Consider the following 18778-nt stretch of genomic DNA (forward strand, 5'->3'; position numbering starts at 1 on the left):
TTCACAAATATAAAAGAATAACATTTTACATACCTACGTGTCTATAAGGCACAGGGTCATATATTTTCTTTGTGTATGAAACGCTTGATAAATTGACACGTTTGGTTACCAATTTATTTATTTTTAGTCCACACGTGGTTACCAAACTCATAATAGTGTGACGGTTTGGCAAATTTTGCATATTCGTTTCTAGGAGAACTGGCGAAATTTGCTGAAATTTTTGGGGGTACTTAGTCCCAAATTTGGCGTTATTCTAATTTGATGCTAATAAACACACTAGAATTGTTCGTTTTGCTTAAAACCTCACATAAATTGGTGTTCTTAATTAGCACATATTCGATTGTATACAGGTAAAAACTGGAATTCTAAAATATTATTTTAAACAATTAAACCAAAATAAAGATGTACAAGTACAATAAGCATCATTATAAAATACTGGTATACAAATACATTCACTAAGTACATATCTGTGTTGGCACCACCTGTATCATGTTCATGCCAAGTACTATGCCTCGGTGGATTCATCTACTGTGAGTCATATTTTTTTTTGGTAAACAGCACTTCTTTTAAATAATTAAAAAAAATACAACCGCATGAGTACACAAAGTCGAAACGAACCAAGGAGCGGCATAGACCAAACGCGCACCAGCAATGGACGGGCCGAAGCCGGGATAAGGGTTGGGTCAAGCCCAAAATGGATCGCGTCCATAATACCCTTAGAACAAACACCCACATAGGGGGAGATACAAACACCCACTTAAGGGGAGATACAAACACCCACTTAGGGGGAGATACAAACACCCACATAGGGGAACCTACAAACGCCGCAGGGCGGACACAAACTCCACGGGGGCGATGGTAGCAACGAAAGTGCGGAGAAGGTGTAGACCGCCATCCGACCCCGCCGATAGGCGACTAGTCAAGCTCGACGGAACAACTTGTACCCAAAGTTGGAGTTGTTCCGCGTGTGCACCAAAATAAACGCCCTGGCGCACCGGAAACGCCGTAAGCCCGTAACCAAAGGAGCTGTGATGAAAAAAAGAAAGAAAAATAAAAATAAAAACAAGAAACAAAAACAAAGCGCGCAACCACGGATCTAAGGGGAAACCCTAGATCGGTTATAACGGAGAAAGTGAAACGGAGGCGGGAAAGAGGGAGGCGGAGACGGGAAAGAGGAGCAGGAGATGCCGGGAGAGAGAAACGAGAGGGCGGGAGAGAAAACGAGAGAAACAGAAACGAGAGAGAAAACAGAGAGATCGGGAGAGATAAAACAGAGAGAGAAACAGAGAGGGAAAACGGGGGAGAGAGAGAAACGAGAGAGGGCGGGAGAGAGAAAACGGGAGAGAGAAACGAGAGAGGAAAACGGGAGAGAGAGAAACAGAGAGGGCGGGAGAGAGAAAACGGGAGAGAGAAACAGAGAGGGCGGGAGAGAAACAGAGAGGGCAGGAGAGAGAAAACGGAGAGAAAAACAGAGAGAGCAGAGAAAAACGAGAGAGAAATGGGAAGGAGAAACAGAGAGGGCGGGAGAGAGAAAACCGGAGAGAGAAACAGAAGGGAAAGAGAGAGAACGGGAAACGGAAGGGGAACAGGGGAGGCGGAGAGACACTGGAGTCTCCCCCAAACGCCGCCGATGGAGTTGCGAGCGGCGATGGAGGAGTTGCGAGCGTTTTTTCTTGCTTTAGATGAATGACTAGTGATTAAAAAGAGTGAAAGCTAGGGGTTTTGATTTGTTTCAGGGTGATTTTTTACTGTGAGTCATATGACTCAAGTTTCATGCTAGAAGACCCAAAGGTTACAGTTATGAGTTTCTCCTCCATAATTTTTCAAAGTCATTCCATGACATTTCATGTTGATCGTTGCAAACAATGCTATATCAGTCAAGAATGAAGTGAGACCTACTGCAATATGTCAAAGATCGAAAGAAAATATGTCAAGAATATAAAAAGTAAGAGAGAGAATGTATGGGGAGCTTTGGAGAAGAGAGAGATTCGATAAAAATAGGTTGGAAATTCGGAGAAATATTGGTTTTTATCATCGAAAATATCGCTATTTTCAGCAATATTTCGCCAAAAATCGCGGGCCGGTTGATTATCACGAAATATCGCGAAGATTTCAGCGATCTTTTGTCTGTGTCGGTCTCACTCTAAAAATAATTGCTAAACACTGAACCGTAAATTTCGGCAAAATGTTTTTCTATGCTCATGACATGATGCGTACCAAATAGATACCAAATTTATTATTTTGTTTTAAACACAATACCTAACTCATTATTAGTTGGAATTCCTAACTCCTTGTCTCCATACCTAACTCGTTATTGAATGGACTTCCAAACTCCTTGTCTCCATACCCCTTTTCCTTGTGGTTTGAATTTTATTTGATCACTCATAAAATCCATGGCAAACCCACTATAGTACAGAGAGAAAATGGGGTCTTTTTTGAATTCCATCTGCAAATTCCAACACCCAAACGTGCTTCTCCCTTCAATAGTCTCAAGACAACATTCACATCTCAGCCCTCAGCTAAGAACTTCCACTAAGAAAGTGGAAGTCACGAAGTCACACAATACAACAACAACAATAGTAACAGCAACAGCAACAAGCAAAGGTGCTCAAACTGTGTCATCTAACACTAGAAGGCCATTGCTACCATCTCTACTGGCTGTCATCTTCAATGTATTGAGAGATATCATCAATAACTTCAGTAGTGATGAAGCTCCTCTCCCATCTTTCATTGATCCACAATATGTTCTATGTGGTAACTTTGCTCCAGTAGATGAGCTTCCCCCAACCGAGTGCCAGGTTATAGAGGGAGAACTTCCATCTTGCCTCAATGGAGCTTACATTCGAAATGGTCCCAACCCACAGTACTTCCCAACTGGCTCATACCACCTATTTGATGGAGATGGAATGCTTCACACCCTCACAATTTCTGACGGCCATGCCATCCTATGTAGCCGTTTTGTCAAAACTTATAGATTCAATTTAGAACATGAAGCTGGTCAGCCAATCTTCCCAAACATGTTCTCAGTCTTTCACAGTCTCACCACCAGTTCTATCACCACTCTCTTGTCTATTGCAGCAAGAACCTTGAGTGGACAAATTGATAATGCAAGAGGGGGTGGTCTTGCCAATACCAGCCTTGTTTTCTTTGGACAAAGTCTCTTTGCTCTTGCTGAATCAGATCTTCCATACGCAGTTCGTGTAGATGAATCTGGTGACACTGAGACCATTGGGCGCTATGATTTTAATGGAGAACTGTTGGTAAACATGACAGCACATCCAAAGATTGATCCAGACACCAAAGAAACATTCGCTTTTCGCTATGGCCCGAAGCATCCATTCTTGACCTTCTTCAGTTTTGATCCAAATGGCTCAAAGCAACCAGATATACCCATCTTCTCTTTATCCCATCTGTCTTTGATTCATGACTTTGCCATCACTAAACATTATGCAATATTTCCTCAAATGCAGATCACATTAAACCCAATGGCAATTATGAAAGGAAAACCTTTGATACAGTTAGACCATGCAACAGTGCCAAGGATTGGTATTATTCCAAGGTACGCTAAGGATGATTCAGAGATGAAGTGGTTCAATGTGCCTGGATTTAACATCTTTCATATCATAAATGCATGGGAAGAGGAAGAAGAGGATGTAATTGTCCTAATCGCGCCCAACATGTCCGTAGAACACTGCTTGGAGAGGATTGAGTTGAACCATGCATCGGTAGAGAAGGTTAGGATCGATTTAAAGAGAGGAATTGTTTCAAGATTTCCATTGTCTGCGAGGAACTTAGATTTTGGGGTGATAAACCCAGCCTTCGTGGGGAAGAAGACCAAGTACGCTTATCTGGGTGTTGGAGACCCAATGCCCAAGATCGCTGGGGTAGTGAAGCTGGATCTTTCAGGGTGGGAGCATCAAGAACATGTTGTGGCTAGTAGAATGTATGGGCAAGGGTGCTATGGTGGTGAACCCTTCTTTGTGGCAAAAAACCCAGATGACCCAAAAGCTAAGGAGGATGATGGGTACTTGGTTTCTTACGTTCATAATGAGATTTTAGACGAGTCGAAGTTCTTGGTCATGGATGCAAAATCACCTTCTCTTGAGATAGTTGCAGTAGTGAAGCTGCCTCAACGAGTGCCCTATGGATTCCATGGACTATTCGTGAGGGAAAAAGATCTCAAAACATTATGAGCAATTCATAGTTGCCCAAAGGAAATCTCTCTCTTGGTCATAGGGGTATCAATATTTGTATACTTATGTATAATAATCAACCCCGCTTCATTTAATCAGGAGTTTACATGGAACATATTTTTATTCGGATTATAGGAGATGTATGCTGATTTTTTTTCTTCTTCTTTCTTTCTCTTATGTATTTTCGCAGTATCTGAATGCTGAAATCATGTAGTATCACACATCAAAAAGGGTTTTGTAACAAGTAAAAAAAGAAAGAAGAATCTTCTTCTTCTTCCTTTCTTTCTTTCTTTTTTATTTTATTTTATATATATATTTTTAATGTATTTTCGCAGTATGTGGATGCTGATGACATGATGCGTAATAATATCATATCACATATTTGGTACAAAAGGAAAGCATATCTATATCACATATTTGGTACAGTGATGAAAGAATCATGACTCTCATACCAAAACCCTTGAAAACACCATGGCCTCTTCAACATCTGACAATCCTGTTAGAAATAGTCTCAGAAATGGAAAAAACTATTTACTCTAAATTTCAATCCCCCACTCTTTTAAACTTTTTTGTTGAATTGGCAAATATGGAAGTACACAAGGATAATAGTTGTATTATAACTAATATAAGACCCCTGTTAAGTAGGACTTTTAGTATTATTTCTCCCCTAAGTAGTTGTAACTCTCAATAATATGCATTTTAATCTAGTTGCTTATGGTTTTTCCTATAAAAAAAAAAGGTTGTAAATCCGTATTAATTATTGGAAAAATTAGCGTGATTATTTACTTTTAGGTTTCTCTTTACAAAAATAACCACTCAATGTTTCACTTAACAAAATTAATTAAAACTTAGTTTTCATTCACTAAACTAACAAAAATAATGAATTTTCATCCCTTTGGACATTTTTACCCCTAAATTTGCCCATACAAATATGGGAGTGAAAATGTCCAAAGGGTATGAAAAATTAGTGAATTTTCTTTTTGGACAAAATTGTAATTTTTCCCTCTTTAATATGGTTAATTAGTTTACGGGTTAAAAATGTCCAAAAGGGTGAAAAAGCACTATTTTTGTTAGTTTTGTAAACCCAAACTCAGTTTTAACTAATTTTGTTAAGTGAACATTGAGTGGTTACTTTTGTAAAAGGAAACCTAAAAGCAGCTAATCACGTAATTTGTCCTTAATTATTTGACAAATCCCTTTCACAAAAGAAAACATTTTGTTTGTTTGAAAAAAAAATTCAAACAAAATGAAGTAGTCCTTGGATGATTGGATCTCTTCAAATCCCCTTTGTGACTCTGAGGGTTGTTTCGTGGGTGGGTTTCTAGGAGGGTCTCCCATGATTGTGTGCTTGAAGTTGAGCCAAGGGCCATTTGTGAAGGGTTGAGGACTGAAGTTGGCGGTTGATAGGAGGTTGTCTCCTCTCCAACTTGAGACTGGCTCCTTGAAGATGTCTAGGTTGTTGTATGTGGACTGGGGGAGGGTCAACCAGCTTATTGAGATCCAAGGTTACCTTGGAAGAGGCGATCGTATAATTTGTATTCGGTGCTCTTGATCATGTTGCTGATTTGATGTCAAAGTTGGCACTTAGTCTTAAGTGCTCTTTGATGTTCTTTCAGGATATTCCCCTGGATTTGGAAGAGGTTTGCCAAGCAGATCAAATTGCTAACGTCTTTTAGTTTTGTTTCCTTGGGTCTTTTGACCTTTTTTATGTACCCCTTCAAAAAGAAAAGAAAAGAAAAAAAAAGGCTATCATTAAATACTATATATTTTCAAACTCTTTTTATATGCCAAGTGAGAAAGTTTAGGGTGGTTGGATGTAGTCATGCTTCAGTCCTGCGATTGTTGGATTGAGATTGAGTTTAAATGCAATGAATGGTCGAGATCAAACATTTCGATCTCAATCCAATAGTCGTAAGTAAATGCGCTGGACTGAAGCACAATATTATCATCCAACTCTTTAAATTAAACGAACTCTAATATTAGTTTTAAGAACTGAACTGAAATATCGACAAATCCAAAAAACCAAACTGAAGTCAAAAGCCCTAAATCACTTTCTCAGAGTTGCTCCACTTCAAAAGAATCAAAACTCCAGTGAGCGAAGCAGCAACGGTGGCAAAGAGGGGGAAGACTAGGTAAACTCGCCAATCTTTTTCCCTTTTTTTTTTTTTTTGGTAACCCCTTTCTTTTTATTTTCTGGGTCTTTCGGATATGAATTTACATCTAGTTTATCTTTTAAGAATTATCTTATAAGCTTTGATCTTCTGCTTTTAAGATCTTAGTCCTGTATAAAAGCACTTCAAATTAAGTGAAAAAAATGTTTTCTTTCAACGGGTTGTACGGTAACGATTCTGGGCACACTTTTATTTTGTATGTAAATTGCTTCTCTGGGGCAGAATTGCTTCCGTTGAAAACGCGCGGGAACAACACAGGAGTTGACGGTGATCTATCGAAGTAATTTCAGTCGACTTCAAACAAAACCCTAAGGTTTCTCGTCTCTCTGCACTCTCTCGCGTCTCTCTCTGCACTTCTCTCTGGTCTCTCACGTCTCTCTCTTGTCTCTCACGTCTCTCATCTCTCCCTGGTCTCTCTGAACTCTCTGAACTCTCTGAACTCTCTCGACTCTCTCTCGTCGCTCTCAACTCTCCCGACTCTCTCTGGTTTCTCTCAACTCTCTCTAGTCTCTCGAATCTCTCTAGTCTCTGTCGTGTCTCTCGTCTGTCTGAAGCCTAAGCAAGCGTAAGAGGTCGAGGCCGCAAGCTCTCTGTAATCGATCTCTCGGCAACCGATCTCTCTACCAGAAACCGAAGCCCTCTTGTGCAAGCGAAGCCCTGTCTCTGCAACCGAAGCCGTGTGTCTGCACCACTTCTTCATTTCGTTCAATTGCTTCTGATTCAAGGTATTTTCCACTTATGCATATTTTGGGTAGTTGCTGCTTTTATTAGTCCTGCGTTCAGAGGCTATTGGGGATTTTCTTCAGATTTTTTATCATTGAAAATGGGTTGTTTACAAATCATTCGTCTCCTAAACTCATGCCTAAATTGATTATGGGTTGAGATTGTTTGGTGGGATTCTGGGTTCCTAACGATATAATGCCTAAAATGATTATGAATTTATTTTTTATTTCTTTAACTGAGTATGCTTGGATGAAGACCCGACTGTGGAAGCTAGATGCATATGTCAACATTCAATCCTGACTCGACATTGATCCTAATCTAACACCATCCAGACCTGATCCCGACCCGCCCTCGACATTGCCTATTTTATCATTGGAGTTTTCAGTTTTCCTGTTTGGAGCTCTGTTTGAATTTGTTTTAACAGAATACTACTTAATATTTGGCTTTCATGAGAAGTTATTTTTGATGTTGCCGCTGGAGGCTGCGTTCTTATCCTTCTTTGAGAAGTTGCTAAGAAAGTACTAGCCTTTTTGTTAAATGCTTTTGACATTGTTGTTGCAAATATGATATTGTGGATTGCATTTGATATTCATTACCACCTATTTTAATTATTTTTTTGTTAAATTTTTGTTTGACATGAAGATCATTCGAGCTTTCCTTGGAGTTTGATTGAGTTTTCAGATGTCAAAACTGACTAAAATATGATCTCAGTTCTGTATTGCAAATGTCTTTCTAGCATTTCTCAGTCTCAGTGATAAGTCGTGAGCAGAGTCAAGTCCTTAGAAGTTATTTGAATTTTTCTGCCTTTGCTGTCCGTAAATGAATTTTGTTCATAGTCTTTCTTTTTCTTTGTACTTGTATATATAATTCTGTCTGTTTGGCTCTTACTGTGATGAAAAATAAAACTATCGAGGATTGGGTTTGTCTTTGCTCTTGAATGGTCCCAGCACTCAAAAGGTTCCTTTTTTTTCTTCTCTCAGTGCATTCCCTCACCACCTTTGTTCAGGTTAGACTCTTTTGTAACTAAGCATGATGTGCCAGCTAATGCATAAGCACTCTATTAATCTGCTGCATGAACAAGTAAATGTTGCAAAATTATAGGCATTTAGAAGATGAGGGGAAGCTGAAGGACTAAGTTGAAGTGTAGTTAGAAACAAATTCTCTGCATTGGGAATTCAATCTAAGTCAATCAAGGAGAGATGAAGACTGATTACAAACTCCAGTTCCTTTTTTTCTTTTCTTTTTTCTTTTATTAAAAAAATGTGCCCATTTTGGCACATAAGTCGTACATACCATACAAGATTCTGTGCCAATTTTGCCAGAAAAACGTGCCCATTTGTGTCCAACCATACAAGATTTCAGTACAAATTTTGTGCCAAATTTACCCAATTTGGCACAGAAGCATAAAAAGTGCATTCTGTGCCGAATTGGAAAATTTGGCACAAAATCATTGCGAAACAACCCTTAGGTAACCTCACCTGTCTTTTTCCTTTCTTTGTCTTTTCTGGGTCTTTAGGATATGGATTTACATCTAGTTTATCTTTTAAGCTTTGATTCTGAAGAACTCTCGGAAGCTTGATTATTTCTGTTTTGTTAATGGACAAGGAACTTGTTTTTTAGGTGAATAGCAGGGGAGTTTTAAGATCTTCTGCTTATGTCTTGAAACGGTGAAGCCAATTGGTTGCTGAAAGATCTTAGTCCTGTATAAAAGCACTTCAAATTACGTGAAAAGATGTCTTCTTTAAGGAATGCTATTAGTAGACGTGCTCATAAAGAACGAGCTCAGCCGTAAGTGAATTAACTGTGTGTTTTTTCCCCCATGGGCTTCTATTTTCATTTGTTAAGCAACTCACTATGGCGTGATGTTTTCATTTATAATCCAGGCAATTTAGGAAGAAGTTTGGGATACTAGAAAAGCATAAGGATTATGTTGTGCGTGCAAAAGCATTTCACAAGAAGGAGGAGACTATACGGGTAATTCTACCAGTGATTGCTTCTGCTGATTTCTTATTCTTTGTTCATATCCTCTTCAAAGATTAAATATTTGGTGCTTGTTTTGTGTCTTTTGGTTTGTTTACAGAAACTCAAGGAGAAAGCATCATTCAGGAACCCAGATGAATTTTACTTCAAGATGATTAGATCAAGAACAGAGGGTGGAGTCCATAAACCAGAGTGAGATATGAGTTGTTCAATTCTTTGTTTCGGTCCCATAGATTTTGGTCATACACTTAACTAATTTAGTTTTCTCAGGAGTGAGGCCAAGAATTACACCCAGGAGGAAATCATGCTCATGAAGACCCAAGATATAGGATATATCTTTCAGAAAATTCGAAGTGAAAAGAAGGTGTGATAGTGTTTCTAGTTATTCTAGTTAATAATAGTCTAATATCATTTTTGCTGGTTTGGGAATAGAAATTAATCAGTCAAGTTTTACCCAATTCCTTAGTTGGCATCTTATTGTGGAGTTCTTTGTTTCTGTAGAAAATTGAGAAGCTAGGCGCTGTGCTGCATTCTCTTGATAATCAGGCAGCTAACAAGCACATATATTATGCTGAAGATAGGTTTGAATTTCCTGACCTTCACTGTTGCACTTTGAACTATATTTTTGTTATATTCAAAACCCACGGAATGAATCTGGCTGTTTTTAAAATCTGAACTTCTCTTAGGTGGTGATAATCTTTGTTGTTTTTTTCCCCCAAAAAAAGATGGCATCACTTATAGAGAACAATAGAGGAGTTGACATTTAAACTGAATATAATAGAACAGAAATTCTGGAGATCTCAAATAAACATAATTATAATTGTAAGCAGGGATATACTGCTAACAGAATAGGGATGAATCTGAGTTCAATTTCTGATAGAGATGAACTACTGCCATAAATCTGCAAGTGATAGTTTTCTCAGGGTGAGGTGGGAAAAAACATGAAAAAGCTTCCTGTTTACTGTTTTAGGAACACCTTTGAAAATTTTTGGCTGACATCCTAGTTCAAGTAGGATTCTTTTAATTAGTAAACTTGATGATTCTATAATAATTCTATAAATATTTTATAATTATTCCTACACATCCATTCTGTATAATAACTTGAGAGGAGGTTAAATGGTAGATGGAGATGTAAATTTCTTTTATGACAGGCTGTGTATTTGCTAATCATGTCTCTTTCGGCCATTTAATTTTAACTTCATATGACATTCTTCTTATTATTTCCTTTACCTTACAGTGGGGATGCTAAAGAAATACGATCACAAGCTAAGCCAAGGGTTAGGTTACCTTCTTCTGAGGATGTCCCAGATCATATTAAGAGGTTAGAATAACTTCTCATTTGCCTGGCTGTTTATCTCTTGTATGCCTCTGTGCTTGTTGCTGTTTTAACTGAGAAAACGTAAGGTTTTATTAACAACGCGTAAGATATGTGCTCTTGAAGGTCGTGACTTATAAACATTCATAGAAGTTTGTAAGCAATGTAGCTTTTTCATAAACAATTGTTTGTGTGTGTTCATATAGCTAAATAATATTGGGTGCTGCAGAACCAGAGACCTTGTCTGAATCTGTTCTCTAACATCTTGCTAATTTCTTTTTATCTTTCCAAACTCCCCAGATAGCATAGGTAGTCAAGTCCTTTATTTCCTCTTGGAAGTGAAGTGGAAGAAATACAATGAACTTAAATTTCACTTTATACATGTGATGCTGGCAGCACAGCTAAACTAGGCTAGAGCGGAAACTATTTTCAAAGCCTCAATGAGCCATATGAGCTTCAGGCTATTTGATTTGTAGGAGTTTGTTCTTAAAAGGTTAACATAATCTTTGAAACCTCCATATGTGACTCCCAAAATGAAAAGTTCCTATGTTAAGACAACTTGGGTTCACCAATTGGTAAACAGGACAGAACCTTCCAACCAACTTGGAAGCCCAATCAATTACTAAATTTTCAATGGTTTGTGAATTAGAATGGTTTCTTTGGCCATGGCTGGTTCTACTTTAGGACCTACCAACGATATTGAACGTTTTTTTGTTGGATTGGATGAATAAATGATATTGAACTTGAATACTCAATTAAAGATCCAGTATATCTGTGCATCAGTTTCAAAGAATAACTTTAGCCAAGGCCTTTGGGCATGGTTCTATTAAAGAAAATGTCAGACATGTTAGTGTGTGTAATAGTTGGAAGTCTAACTTGAGCTTGTGGGTTTACGTGATCCTAAAAAATAGAAATCTGACATTCAGTGTCAAAATAATAGTGCATTTGGGGTGTCTGAATTGGTAGTCACTGATTGGGTAATTACTTAAGTTTTTTCTTTTCTTAGATATGGCTTAAAAGATCTATGTATGATTATATAATTTACTAGATTTTGGGTATTCATCCACTTATTGCTAGATGTATCTTCCTGTTCTTGGGATTGTATTAATCCTGATAACTTGTGGCTTTTCACATCTAGGAAAACAGCTGTTTCCTATAGAGAACTGGACGCAAGGAAGAAGAGACTAAATGATTTAGAGAAACTGTATATGGATATGGAATTGAAAAAGGAACTGCAGGTTTGAACATCTTTGATTTTTCCCTTCCCTCTTTTTTGAAGGCATCATTGGTTTGTATATGTAAATCATCAATATGTTGAAGCAGAAAAAAGGTCGCAAAAGAAAGCTTCGTGAAGATGAGATTGTATGCCCAACTTCTCAACCTGTATATAAATGGCGGAAGGAGCGAAAGCGATAATGAAGTTAAACAGTGTTCTGTTTCTGCATTGCTGACGCAGCTTTTCCAGCTATGTTCATAGACAGTTGAACTCATGCTTTGGAGAGTATCTACAAATGATCGTTCCAGTGGCTAGGTGGATGTCCTAGGTTGTCAAAACCTGTTATCTCAAACTGAAAAAGTCAAATTTCATCTCTCTGGAAGCTGAACCATTTCTTTAGAGAAAACTGGAGGATTAAGGCTTGGATTAAGGAGAAGCCATGAAGCAGTTGGTATCTCTCTTCCCAAACAACAAAAAAAGGAGATTCTGAACCTTTGGGTTATGTTGGTGATCACTTGACCAACTCCGTTTACTGTTTTCTTCTCTCTTTTGGATATGTATGATTGTTAATAGATGATCAGGCTCTATATTTTTTAATTGCTTAAATACAGGGCAGGTTTTGTAGGTCTTTTTTTTGTAATCAGAAAACTTTGGCTACAAACTGGATCCTGGTGCATGGAACTAGTTGATTTTGGATCGGGTTAGTATGACATTAACCAATCTGATCATGCAATTCAGAGTTGAGGAGGGTTGAAGCTTGTACCTTTTGGAACCTTTGTTTGCTGCCTTGTGGGTAATTTTTGCACAGCTCTTGGATTGCGACACAAGACATTTTCTAGATACAATGGCTGTGATTACGAGGGTTTGTAGCCCTTGGATTTAGAAGATACCGTATGTTATGATCTCCGAGCTGCACTGTAGCAAACAAAAATCTGTATATCCTGAGATTATTTATCCACATAGATTTGAGATCATGAGCTTGTAGGTTCTAGGCACCAAGGTAATGATGTCTTACCTCAAATGAAAAATAGAAAGACCTGCTCTCTTGTCTTGTGGTCTGTGTGGCTCTCACGTCTAGACACACAACTGCCGTATGTATTAGAAATTGTTAATTTTTTTCTTGGTGAGTGGTAGGTATATTCAAATACTAGTTAACTCCATCTAAATGAACATGCCTACTTCTCAAATTAAAAGTAAAAGAAAAATAAAAGTAATGAAATCAATTGCTGTTCTCAAGTTCGGGTTGTTTCAGGATGAATGCCCCTGATTGCCCTTCTTTACCCAACTCTGAGTACAGCGAACAACAGAAAACAGTCAATTAACCTAAGAAAGGCCACAGAAACAATCAATGTTTTCACCTTTAGGATTGGATCAAACTCCAAACGATTAGGTTGCATTGATCACATTATATATAAAACAGAAACCTTGATTATCTTTAACCATAACAAACACATGCATATCTAAAATATGATCTCGTGTTTATTCAATCCTACCTATTATCTATTTATAGAATTCGAGGATCATGCAGTTGTAGACTTGACAAGCAATTCTTACACCTGCAAATCCAGCTTCTTGAGCCAAAACTTTAAATTCTCTTTCTGTCCTCTCTTTTCCTCCTGGTTGAGCCAACATCGAAAGATCCATCTGGAAGACATTATGAGATAGGAGACTGCTGTTTGGTGCTTCAGGAACTACAGACTCTACAGCAATTACTTTTCCATTTTCTGGTAGTGCTTCCCAGAAATTCTTCAACAATTTTAGGCATTTCTGATCATTCATGGCATGAAGCAACCACTGCAAACAATTTTGTTAGCTCAGAAATCAGACTCTAGAATGTATGATAAATTAAAATGGTTGAGCCCATTTTGGGAAAACCTGGAGTATATGAATTGGGATTTAAAACTGTGAAAAATAGATTCATTTCATCAATCTGTTGTCCTTTGTTTCTATACAGTGTTTGGAATGGATGTTTTTTCAATAATATTGGGACCAAAGCATGAAAGTTCATATTTTTTTCAAAAAAATGTCACCTTCACAAAGATGGCTTCTCCTTTTGGAACACTGACAAACATATTTCCTTCAACATGCTCAACACCTAACAATAAAGTTTCATCAGTTGTTAGCAAAAGAAGTATAGACTCTGCATCACAAGGATTTTGATGCTGGTTTTCACTATGAAGAAATGAAACGTATAGACAGAGCCGTAATAGTTTTATTAATTATACCATCTCAAAATAAGATATCTATTTCTAACAAAAGCATTTTGATGATCTGAGCACAACACATGCCTTTAGCAGGGATGTTTACTTATTTTTTGTCATCTCAACTTGTTTATACCTTTTTACAAAAAAAAAAACTTGTTTATACCCCAGACTGGATCCAAAACAATCTATTCTAGTGAAATTAGGCTTCACCAATAACTATATCTTCATCTTTGAGATCATGTAAACCACATCAATGAAGATGCCAATTGAAGTTTTATGATAAACCATGAAGTTCAACTCCAAACACCATAGATCAAAGCTAACTGTTGACTATTGTGATAACTCTGATTGTTTTCTTACCAGAATAGTGTGGTGCAGCTTTTATCACATGAGGCAAATCAAAGTTAATTCCCTTGATTGTTGGATACTTAGAAATGATAAGGTTCAGAGTGACTCCATACCCACCACCAACATCAACTATCTCTTTTAGTCCCTCAAACCCTTTATAAGTCTCAAGGAGCTTCTTCATGGTGATCATACTGGTATTGTACATAGCTGTATTGAAGACCTGGTTAAATATAGGATCTTTGCCGAGATAATCGAAAAAGGTCATCCCATGGGCCTTCTGAAATGGACTTCCTCCTTCAAGAACTGCATCTTTTACATGGTACCTACAGAATCATAACAACCCAATTCAACCAATTCAATGGGAAGGGGCATTTAAAGTCAGTTTCTGCTCACCCTTATCATGAGTAGAAGAAGAATAGTAAATACTCACCAACTTTCAATTAAGGCCTTTTCTTGTAACATGAATGCAAAGGGAGATAATGAAACTTCTTGTTGATTGCTTACTAGGAACTTGCTTACAGGTGCTATGCCATATAATCTTGTGACTTGCCCGTTCTCTTCAGTGACTAGAGAACATGATAAGATGTTGAAACTTGAGAGGAGGCGAAGTATACGATCGATCATGACAGGAGCATCTGGGTTTTGAGTGGGAAGATGAGAAGCAATCTGTAAAGAGGAGAGGAAGTTACCAGCCCCAACCTTGTCTATGATCTCTAGTAGATCAAGCTCAATTGCAGCTCTTAGTACCATGGGCAGGACCGAAGAATATGCAACTTTCATTGCAAATAAACAATCTGCTTCTTCATTAGAGTTCTTGGCTGGGGATTCTGCACTGGTCATCTTGCTTTTGTCTCTCACAGGGAGAGTTCAAGCTTTGTTATAAGATCAACTGCTCTGCTGGTTTTATTCAATGTGATAGTTGGAAAATTTTCACTGCTGATCAGATATTAGCATGAACAAGGCTTGACTTAAATTATTGTGAAGATGACATCAACTTCATTTTTGAATATAACCTTTATGGTTTTGTTTTCTTTGGGAGACGCAATCAATGATTGTTGAAACTTATTTGGTTTTATCGAGAAAAACTGATTTTACAGTTATTTAATTTACACAGAGTTGGTGGAGAATGTCCAAGAGCCACCGATTAAAACTTTCTCCTCTTGCCCTGGTGCTCCTCCCCTTTTTTTTGTCTCCTCCTTTTGGTAAAGATGGATGAATCTTTTCATTTTTTTTTTCTATTGGTTTTGCTTTTGGTAAAGATGGATGAGTCTCTCCATTTTTTTTTTCTATTCTTTTTGCTTTTGGTAAAGATGGATGAGTCTTTCCATTTTTTTTTCTATTGTTTTTGCTTTTGATAAAGATGGATGAATCTCTCATTTTTTTTTCTATTGTTTTTGCTTTTGGTAAAGATGGATGAGTCTCTCCAATTTTTTTTTTTCTATTCTTTTTGCTTTTGATAAAGATGGATGAGTCTCTCCATTTTTTTTTCCTATTGTTTTTGCTTTTGGTAAAGATGGATGAATCTCTCCATTTTTTTTTCTATTATTTTTGCTTTTGGTAAAGATGGATGAATCTCTCTTTCACAGAGTTTTACTACCCCAAATGCAATTAAGAAAATTCATATGTAATTGTTAGGGTGGTGGAAGATAGTGGCCTAAGAACTAAAATCCAGGAAAACTAAATTTATGGTGGAATAAAACTAATTTTGAAAACTAAAATTCTGGAATCAGGAAACTTTACTTATTTCAGTTTACAACATTTCAATAATGTGGAAGAGAAACCTTTATAATCTTTTTATCAGATGCCGATTTACCATCTTAACAATGCAAATCCAAATTTATGACATGTTTATTCACTCTGACTTATTATCTATTTATAGAATTCAATGATTGAATCACTGTACACTTGACAAACGATTCTTGAGCCTGCAAATCCAGCTACTTGAGCCAAGGCCTTAAAATTTTCCTCCTGTGTGAGCTAACATCGTAAGGTCCATCTGGAAGATGTTGTGAGATAGGATATTGTTCTTTGGTCCTTCAGGGGCTACCTTCTCTACAGCAATTACTTTTCCATTTTCAGGTAGTGCTTCCCAGAAAATCTTCAACAACTTCAGGCATTTCTCATCACTAAAGCAATGAAGCAGCCACTGCAAACAAATGTGTAAGCTCAGAAATCAGACTTTTGCTTTATGATAAATGAACATGGTTAAATCCATTTCTGGGAAAACCTTAATTAAGGTTGCCTCTCAAGGGTCGTACATGAATTGGGATTTCATCTTTCCATTAACATTATGTTTCTGCTTGTTAAACACTACGAAAATTTGATTCATTGATCTATTGTTCTTTGTTTCTTAACAGTATCTGAAAGAAAAATGACTTGTTTGATGCTTTTTCAATAATATTAGAACCAAAAATGCAAGTCTATATTTAAAAAAAAATGTCACCTTCACAAAGATTGCTTCTCCTTTGGGAACTCTGACAAACATATCTCCTTCAACATGCTCAACGCCTATCGATAGAATGATCATAATATTAGTTGTTGGCAAAGCAACCCAATGAAAACAAAATCATACAAGTAAATACTTGGGCATCACTGGTTTTCACTATGAAGAAGACCTGGTTTTCAGTGAAGAAACCAATTGAATTTTTACAATAAGCCACTAAGTTCAACTCAGAAAACCATAGATTAAGAGCTAATTCTTGACCATTGAGATAAGTATGGTTGATTTCTTACCAGGGTAGGCTGGTGCAGCTTTAATCACATGAGGCAAGTCGAAGTTAATTCCCTTGATTAATGTTGGGTACTTAGAAATGATAAGATTTAGAGTGACTCCATACCCACCACCAACATCAACTATTTCTTTTAGTCCCTCAAACCCTTTATAAGCCTCAAGAAGCTTCTTCATAGTGACCATACTGACATTGTACATAGCTGTATCGAAGACCTTGCTAAGTATAGGATCTTTGGCCAAATAATCATATACATTCATCCCACGGGCCTTCTCAAATGGAGTTCCTCCTTCAAGAACAGCATCTTTCATATGGTACCTACACAATCAAAACAACCCAATTCAAACAATTCAATGAGGATTTTTTCTGATGTCATGAATGCAAAGGGAGATAATGAAAATTCTTCTTGATTGCTTACTAGGAACTTGCTTACAGGTGCTAAGCCATATAATCTTGTGACTTGACCGTTCTCTTCAGTGACTAGAGAACATGATAAGATGTTGAAACTCGAGAGGAGGCGAAGTATACGATCGATCATGACAGGGGCATCTGGGTTTTGAGTGGAAAGATGAGAAGCAATCTGTAAAGGGGAGAGGAAGTTACCAGCCCCAACCTTGCGTATGATCTCTAGTAGATCAAGCTCAATTGCAGCTCTTAATGCCATGGGCAGGACTGAAGAATTTGCAATTTTCATTGCAAATAAATAATCTTCCTCTTCATTAGAGTTCTTGGCTGGGGATTCTGCACTGGTCATCTTGCTTTTGCCTCTCACAGGGAAGAGTTCAGGCTTTGTTATAAGCTCAACTGCTTTGTTGGATTTTTTTTCCCTTTCATTGTATTAGTTGGATGAGCTTCATCGTTGGGATTGAAGCATGAATTGTAAAAAGGACAAAAATTTGGAAATTGCTTGAGTGCTGCTTAATTAATGCGCAGCACGTACTGCCTAATGCGTAGCACGTGCTGGGCATTAATAATTGTGCATGCAACACTATAGTGAGCCCTAATTTTTTCTGCTTTGTATAGCAACTTCATGGCCCTGTTTTACTTGGGAGTTGCATATAATTGGATTGTTGAGACTGGTTTGGTTTTTTCAAGAAAAAATTATGCTAAAATTATTTAATTTACATAAAGTTGGTGAAGAAATGTCCAAGATCCACTGATTAAACATTTCTTCTTCTGATTTCTTTGGTCTTGTTAGGCTGCTGCTACGCAAGTACTATATTTTAAAGATATCACGGGTGCCATGATCCTTGAGGTGTTTGTTAATATTTTAAAGAAAAATTTTCAGTGCCACCAAATGGTAGGAAGAGGATTGGCAATGAATGAGATCCAGTGGTGGACTCTCTGTATTTTGTTTTCTATGGTGCTGGTGGGGATTTTGTAAGGATTGGTGGTTCATGAAGATCATTGTTGGGGTAATTGTATTACAAATTCTACAAAAAACAATAATGAAATTGTAATACAATTGAAAATGAAGATCTTTAGCCAATTCGGAGAGCTTGATGTTGCAATTGAACGAACTACCGATGAATGAGGTTGAGTCATAAGTGCTGTCTTTAAGGTAATTGATGCACCTTACTACCAAAAGTTTTTCGCATCACCATCTCAAAGATAAAGCAACATCCAACTAGAAGATGATGTAGTTCTTCTAGTTCCTTCAAGGAATCAAAAGCTAGAGCACAACACTTAGACAAACGCAAAGGAATAAACTTTTAAAATAAGTAACAAATAATGTAAGTGTGAGGAGTGTCTCTATTACTCATCATATGCAAGGAAGGGTTGGATTTATATAGGCCCAAACCACACCTTACATCCCTTGAGATTCCAAGGTAATGAATTGGGTCATTGAATCACAATGACTCACCTCATCACAAGGGGGAAAATCAATTCCTTACTAAT

At 37.4% G+C, this 18778-nt stretch overlaps 2 protein-coding genes and 2 pseudogenes across 4 annotated transcripts; 2 read left to right on the plus strand and 2 right to left on the minus strand.

The window, feature by feature from the left end:
- The first annotated feature begins 2423 nt into the window (after positions 1-2423).
- LOC149000956 (putative carotenoid cleavage dioxygenase 4, chloroplastic pseudogene) lies at positions 2424-4193 on the plus strand (annotated as a pseudogene).
- A 2490-nt stretch (positions 4194-6683) lies between these two features.
- On the plus strand, positions 6684-12619 carry LOC149000957 (putative U3 small nucleolar RNA-associated protein 11). Of its 2 annotated transcripts, XM_089139693.1 has the most exons (9): positions 6684-7089; positions 8708-8875; positions 8971-9061; positions 9168-9259; positions 9338-9431; positions 9569-9648; positions 10305-10388; positions 11521-11620; positions 11706-12619. In XM_089139693.1, exons 2-9 carry the CDS (start codon positions 8820-8822, stop codon positions 11796-11798), a joined length of 690 nt encoding a protein of 229 aa, XP_088995819.1. In that variant the 5' UTR covers positions 6684-7089; positions 8708-8819; the 3' UTR covers positions 11799-12619. The 2 variants fall into 2 exon arrangements, with proteins under 2 accessions (XP_088995819.1, XP_088995820.1); XM_089139694.1 differs by lacking the exon at positions 6684-7089 and having other exon boundaries at positions 8593-8875.
- A 413-nt stretch (positions 12620-13032) lies between these two features.
- On the minus strand, positions 13033-15201 carry LOC149000958 (caffeic acid 3-O-methyltransferase-like). Its single transcript, XM_089139692.1, has 4 exons — positions 14581-15201; positions 14163-14473; positions 13629-13693; positions 13033-13392 (listed from the first exon to the last, which is right to left on the minus strand). The coding sequence occupies exons 1-4, from the start codon at positions 14988-14990 to the stop codon at positions 13099-13101; spliced, it is 1080 nt and encodes a 359-aa protein (XP_088995818.1). The 5' UTR covers positions 14991-15201; the 3' UTR covers positions 13033-13098.
- A 596-nt stretch (positions 15202-15797) lies between these two features.
- On the minus strand, positions 15798-17828 carry LOC149000959 (caffeic acid 3-O-methyltransferase 2-like; annotated as a pseudogene). The gene is made up of 3 exons (XR_016170736.1): positions 16884-17828; positions 16594-16658; positions 15798-16296 (listed from the first exon to the last, which is right to left on the minus strand). The product of XR_016170736.1 is annotated as a caffeic acid 3-O-methyltransferase 2-like (transcript).
- Between the last annotated feature and the right edge of the window lie 950 nt (positions 17829-18778).

This window comes from Hakea prostrata, chromosome 11 (genome assembly GCF_041222555.1).
Source record: "Hakea prostrata isolate BN-2017 chromosome 11, UWA_Hpros_2, whole genome shotgun sequence".
Taxonomy (NCBI): Eukaryota; Viridiplantae; Streptophyta; class Magnoliopsida; order Proteales; family Proteaceae; genus Hakea; species Hakea prostrata.